This window comes from Limanda limanda, chromosome 8 (assembly GCF_963576545.1).
Source record: "Limanda limanda chromosome 8, fLimLim1.1, whole genome shotgun sequence".
NCBI lineage: Eukaryota > Metazoa > Chordata > Actinopteri > Pleuronectiformes > Pleuronectidae > Limanda > Limanda limanda.
Window position 1 is genome coordinate 27,881,870 of NC_083643.1, and position 7,164 is coordinate 27,889,033.

Here is a 7,164-nt window from a genome sequence, read left to right on the forward strand (position 1 = left end):
TGTCTTTACCCTGTGAGCCCATTCATAAGTTCAATAAAAGGAACTAGTCCCACTATGCAAAATCAACTGACTATTCTAGATGTAAATACAGATATTCTGTAAAATGTATATATAGTAGATGAGACAAAGTATTTTCAGGATGTATATCCACCATTAACATGTGGAGTCCGACCCTTTGCAGCTGTTCGATGTGACGGAGGGCTCTCTGGGGAGCATCAGCCCTGCACACAACTTTGAACCGCCACATTACGATGGAATCGAGTCACTGGTGGTGCAGGGGGACATTCTCTTCAGCGGCTCCCGAGACAACGGCATCAAGAAGTGGGACCTGGACCGCAAAGACCTGTTGCAGGTACTGGATGAGTCACAGTGTTCATTTAGAAATAGAATTTCTCCCACGTATCTTTCACTTTTTACTCTGTGTACCTGTCACTCAGAATCTGTTGTGTGTGAAAGCAGCCTTCATGCAATTTGCATGGGCATGTGCACTCCTGCTACTGCCATGGATTGAATTAAGTTTGTGGGAAATGCTGCATAGAAATAATTGCTGGATCCACTCCAAAATGTCGTTATTCTTAATCACCCCTCCTCAAAATGTAATGAAAACCAGTTAAGTAGTTCTTGTATAATCCTGCTAACTAAGAAACACATCTGAAAACAAGCTCCTTGGCAGAGTAAAATAAAACGAATTGTAAGTAATCCCCTACATTAGATTTACATGTATGTCTTGTGTGTAGCTCTTCAGGAAATGCATTTTATTGTAATTTCTTCATAACCTAGTCACACAGCGACTTGGTTCAATGGATGCCAACACTTACCATAATGCACCTTCATTTCCTTTTTTTTCTCTTTTCAAATATTTCCAGGATGGTATATTTGTACATTTTGTGATTTAAATGTACTGAAAACAAGAATTCTAATGTCTCATAATCACTGACGTGCTACTGTAAAAGCTATTCTGTTATAAATGGACCAAATCACATGTGAAACACAGATTCTATCGCATGTGTTAACCCCAAAATGTTTTTCTCTCCAATAGCAAGTCCCCAATGCTCATCGGGATTGGGTCTGTGCACTGGGCGTTGTCCCCGGCTCCCCCGCCCTGCTCAGCGGCTGCAGAGGCGGGGTGCTCAAGCTGTGGCACACAGACACACTAGGGTCCCTGGGGGAGCTCAAGGGTCACGAAAGCCCCATCAACGGCATCGCTACCAACAGCAGCCACCTGTTCACTGCCTCAGAGTGAGTCTTACACACACACACACACACACACACACACACACACACACACACACACACACCTTCATATGTCTCCACGTTTTAAGTACATTTTCTGTACTTCCCTATACAGTATATTTATTCATTGACTTGGTCCTTGCTATTCTTATGTCATGTTGCAAAGTTCCGTCCCTGGTCGATCCCACAGAGCCACAGACCCTCTACTTGCCACTCTGGCGAAGCTGCCAGTTCTGGATGTCTTTCCTTCTGGATTTGACCACACATCAACTGAAGCTCACAGATCTTTGCTGTGTCGCAACTGAACTATTTTCAGACTCATAGGCTGTTAATGCACAAGTGGATTAACAATGACAAATGTAGTTGTTTTGCAGAATACTTTTTACTCCTACTCCACACACTTATCGCTGCTTTTCCATGTTCATGATTTATTTATTCAGCTGAGCGGACACAGCGATTTTCCGACAGTGACGCCCGGGCCACACTGGCTGCATTAGCGTAACAGCTGCTCCAGTGGATCTGCTGCGTGTCACGTTTTTCTGCTGTTGAAACAGGCAGCGTGTTGTGCTGTGTGTCTGCATCAGAGCTGCAATGTGAGGTTTCTGGTATGATCACTGTATTTACTTAAATTAAAGTACAGCAATATAAGCAACTAATTGCCAGGAAAATACGCTGTAAAACCTGCATCTTCCAGTACTGCGATAAAACTAAAAAGCTTGTTAAAACAGCAGAAACCCTCCAGTACTTTTACTTTGAAAGGGGAACTGGAAGTGTAGCAAATATTTGTTAGTTGTTTGTTCAAACTGTGGTGAAAGATCATTTTCACTTTCTGTTCTGCTGTAAACCAGCGAGACCTTGATTCAAAAGATGGATGTTGTAGAAACAAGTGGACTATTACTGATAGTCTAGTGAATATTTAATGCCTTAATTTATGCTACATATTTTAAATTGTAAAGATTTACTTTATTTAGTGGAATACATTGTTTTTGAATAACTGTATCACAGCCACTGCGGTTTATCTTACGACCTAGTTTGGAGGACGTTTATTATATGGCATAGAATTATTTTGAATATTGTTTTATATTTATTTTATTAAATGTCCACATCTTCCTATCTTGCATTTTTAAGTTCATTTCAGTTTGTTTTGGAAACTGATTGCATGTCCACACACAATGCAGGCTGCATCCAAACCGATCCTATGAGAATTCACTGAAGTTATTTCTCGATGTTTTAAAGCAAACAATCCTTTAACAGCTTTTATTTTTGCATTTTCCTTGTTTGAATATGTCACTTTATTAATTAAAATCAATCTGCACTTTACATTGATAATATTATTTGAACGCAGTTATAAAGTTACTCACTACATTAGTAGTTTTTCTGAGATACTTTTTGACTCTTACTCAAGTACTTATTTTACTATCAAGTTTTTTTACTTCTACTTGAGTCATTTTAACTATAGAGTAACAATACTTTTACTTGAGTACTGTTTCTGATTACTCTAAGCACCACTGCTACCCACACGTTAAACTCAAAAACTTAATTAGGAGTGTCAAACGATTGTGGGTCCTCCCCTTCTATGTAGCCAAGATACCATCTGTTGAAGGTGAGAAGTGTCCAACATGTTTTCAAACTTGTGAAAATCTGGAAGACACGTCCTCGACACCAATTTCTATGAGGTGAGAAACTTGGAGTACACACAAGAAAGACAATATGTTTTTGCAAGATGGATATTAGATATTATTTGTTGCGAGCTCTTTTTGTACTCAACAACTATAATTGATCTGGGACAACAGGAGCCTGTTAGAATAAACACATTACACCAGTACTGTGTACAGTACCTGATTTGAGAGATAGCAATCCCTTTTAACAAGAATCAGCTACTCCCCTTGTTTTTTTCTAAAATAAGCAATCTGAATTGAAAGCCGTTAGAAAAATCATCATCTAAAGTAGTTTCTCACTACTAATACAAGCTTTCTTGTGTCAGGCAACAAAGTAGAAAAGACTACTTTGTTGCCTTTCTCTTTCTAAAGCATCTACAACTGGCAGGCCAAATTTGAGACCTGCCTTCTTTCAGCAGCCAAAAAATTGGACAACTGAATAGCATATTATACACTCAATAAATTGTAAATAACCTGCATATACCAGCTAATTTAAGTTTAAAATAGGTAAAATAGTCAGGAACTTGTTTCATCTGGTAAGTAAAACTCTTGAGCTTGAGCAGTTCCTTAAATTCAATCAAATTGTTTTCCTCAAGATCCATAAATTATCTGAGAAATCAACAAAAATGCTACAAAATGCCTTATCTCACAATGTTAAAGAATGTGACACAATGATATCTGGATACCTGATCTGGATCTTAGTGCACCTGCTTGATGATGTCCTTTACTTTTCTTTGACATTTCTTTGTGTCTCTGTGTCACAGTGACCGGACTGTGAAGATCTGGCGTGCAAGCGGTGGACTGGACAGCACCTCAGAGGTGGTTGACAATGTGGACGAGGTGGCAAGCAACTGAACAGAGCGCCACCTGCTGGGTTTGACTATGGAAGAACATCAACAGCATCCAGTGATGCTGCCTCTCTAAACTTTGACCCCTTACCTCTGAATCCCAATGCTCAGCCCTAAAACACACCTTCATTGCGATGTAACCTTTATGACTGCGCCAAGAGGAAACACTAACGTCAATAGCTGTGTTGTTACACTCTGTATTCTCAGAGGCTTCTGCTAATCACATTTACTTAACTGTATTGGAGTTTGAACTTTGTCCTTTCTCTTCTGCACTGTCGACAGTTATTTGACTCACAAAATGCTGAAGAGTTTAACACAGCTCTGTGCTGTGTCAGGAAAACAACACAACGAGAAGAAGGTGGCAGAGCTAACAGGTTGGTAGCGGGTCTTCACAACCCAGTTCTCCAGTGTCTTTAGATTGTTTCCCTGCACCAATGTCCCCATGCTTTTTTTATCCCCACTACTATCAAAAGTGTCTTTACTTTGTGTAGAAACAACAAATCCCCTAAATGTCTCTTCCTAACTGATTGTCTCTGCTGTCCTGCACTGCACTGGTGAACAGAACACACTTTACAGTCACAAACCTGCTTCAAGGAGATGTTTGACACTATGGGGGATGGGATTATTCGCTTGCCTCTGTCTGCAATGGATTCAATTAGCATTCACTCCTGGGCCAAATGACTCAGGTATATTTGACACAGGTTTTATTGGCCTCAGAGATGAGAGAGCACCTTTGAATGCGACGCACGGGGGGAGAAAGACAAGTGGCAATGGAAGATGAGTCAATCAATGAGTACCTGCTAATTTCTGTGTGAGAGGTATGTGATGAGAAAATCGCTACCATAGTATGTCTGGTGAGGTCATGTGCTGTCATGTCAAATGGAAGGCTACGTTCCTCTTATTCTCTAAGTTTATTTACTTCCTTTTCCAAAACAATTTGGTTTTGGGCAGAATTGTATTTATTCTAAGCTGACTGGAAGCTATCTGCTAGCCTCATATTTATTAGCATTGAGCTTGTCGTCAAACTCTGCGAGCAGTCAAATAAATGTTTTTCCCAAAATGTCGAACTGTTCCTCTAACTCTTGAGCACTTGTGAAAACAGACGTGATAAGTATTTGACATTTCCTAAATATGAGCAGGATATTCTACACCTGGTTCTTTGTAAGTGAAAAATTGTATGTTCACTTTTCACACGTCGCTGTTAACAATCACTGAACCCACACTACAGAGTCTACGTCTCCTGCTGCTAAGTCATGTGCTCACCTTCCTTCACCCTATGAGAGGGCTTCTTGTTGTGGACTCCAGGTGAGGTCCACTCTGTACCGTAGCAATGTGTATGTATATATATATATATGTAATAGCATCTTTTAGTTTCTCTGAGAGGAGAGACCTTCAGACTCTGCCCAAGTAGTGAGCCTAACCCCGTCTGATCGCCACGCTCTGAGACACACTCCCTGTCTCCATGATCTGTCTCTGTCACGATTGTGTGCCGTCACTTTTGAATGTTCTGTGAAACAGCAGCTGTAGACATTATTCAAAATACATATCTGATGTATGTAAACAATGTGTTTTGAGAAGAATCTGACTGAATGTTAGTTTTGTGGGACCACCGATCTGAACACAGTCTCCCACGAGAGGCGAGAGTAACACTTTGGAAGGTGCTTTTCCTCCAGTGAGGTGGCAGGCTTTGGTCTAGTGGCTAAAGGTTACTGTTACTTTTTTTCCCTTGTTTTGTTATGCTGTCCTTGTTCCACATTTTGGTTCTTCCCTTCTGGAGTTTCAGTTGCCAATCCCAAGCGGCGGACTCTAGCGATTCTAATGTCAGATGCCTGGTGAGAATAAACGCCATCTGTCAAAAACAAACAACTCTGTGTGGTTTTTAAGTATTATCTCTGCTATTAATACACCTGCAGGTTAGCTAGTATAACAAATATATTTTTTGTTAATGTGTCGTAAAACATGTAGAAGAATTTCTGTGAAGTTGTTGACCACCACTAATTCGGGGAAAAAAAATACTTATATATTCTTAGATTTTTTTTACACTTTTTTGTTTGTTAAGAGACAATGAGAAAATCAACCAATCCTCAAAACTTGGTGGAACATATATTTTTACAGCTGCTTCATTGCTGTCTTCATGTTCACATTGTTCATACATTTATCCCAATGCAGATCTGACAGCATCCTTGTTATTTGACGTAAAGTTGATTAGTTTCCCACATGTAGAGTAGATTTAATTTTTCCTCTTTTGCTGGCTGCCAGTAGATTTGAATAGAGATCCATGTTTCTTCTTAATAGCATCTCTATTATCAGTCCAAGAAGCATCTTAGATGAAAGAAACACAAGCAGATAATAGTACTACTCCTGAACATGCCCTGGATGTCAGAGTCCTCCCAGATATTAAAGGTAAACTACAGTCTGTTCTGTTTCAGGATAAAATCATTTTTTAATGCGTTTTATATGATTCTTCCAAAATCCATTAATTTATCTGAAGACACAAACATGGGCATTTCATGAACAGTCAAACAATCACCATCAAGTGAAGTCAGAAGAAACTTAATCATTTTTCACAATCAAATGCATGGGTTATCATGTACAACATCTTTCATAAATCACTGACAAAATACATATGTAGTGCTGGACAAATTGGAATAAATGTTCATGAAGTAATCCATCTCGTTTTCTTTTCCAGGCTTCAGATAAAGTAAGAATCAAAACTAAACCATTTCAGTTATTAATGAACTTTACACAAGAATATTTCATCCACAATTTGCCATGTCAGGGAAAATAAACTCAGTGTGTCATAATTTGGACATTGTGACATATTTCAAATATAATTGAGACAAATCCTCCAACACTAGCTGCTCCACCAAAGAGGCATTTCCCCTCTAGACTTATCAAACGTTTCAGTTCAATTACGCTCGACATTTTCAATTTACAATATGGAACATCGTGTATCTTCTATGATCCAATAAGTAAAGCAAGGACAGGGATATATCTTTAAATACCCTCTCTCTTCTCAGAAGAAATAAGTTACTATTCATCACATGCTATAAACAGCAAATCATTTACAAATAAAAGCAAAGATAAGAGAAAAATACCCCAAAATACAATTGCAGCAGAAGGTTTATTCAAACTTGAATGATAGACCTCTGCTGGACTAAACTACTTAGTTCCACATCTGACGGCTGCTTACACAATTATTAATCAATAATAACTATCCACCATTATCCAACACTAAACCTTTATGGGTTGCAGTCGGGGGGCTGGAGCTAGTCCAAGCTGACATTGTGAGAGGTGAGGTACACCATGATAAGGTCAGTAGTGCCATTCACATTATATTAGAAAGATGGACGAGGTGCAGAGAGGCTGGGTACATTTTGATTTGATACGACTGATGATGGCAAAGTTAATGTGGAAGATGGATT

The 7,164-nt window shown here is 39.2% G+C and overlaps 1 protein-coding gene across 3 annotated transcripts in view; it reads left to right on the forward strand.

Moving 5' to 3' along the window:
• Positions 1 to 5,605, forward strand: part of kif21a (kinesin family member 21A) — a 56,295-nt gene extending 50,690 nt beyond the window's left edge. For all 3 annotated transcript variants that reach the window (XM_061076123.1, XM_061076124.1, XM_061076126.1), the window contains 3 exons: positions 182 to 352; positions 1,040 to 1,239; positions 3,656 to 5,605. In XM_061076123.1, the coding sequence (XP_060932106.1) occupies positions 182 to 352; positions 1,040 to 1,239; positions 3,656 to 3,746 (462 nt within the window). In that variant the 3' untranslated portion in view covers positions 3,747 to 5,605. The remainder of the gene's footprint in view (positions 1 to 181; positions 353 to 1,039; positions 1,240 to 3,655) is intronic.
• The last annotated feature ends 1,559 nt before the right edge of the window (positions 5,606 to 7,164 follow it).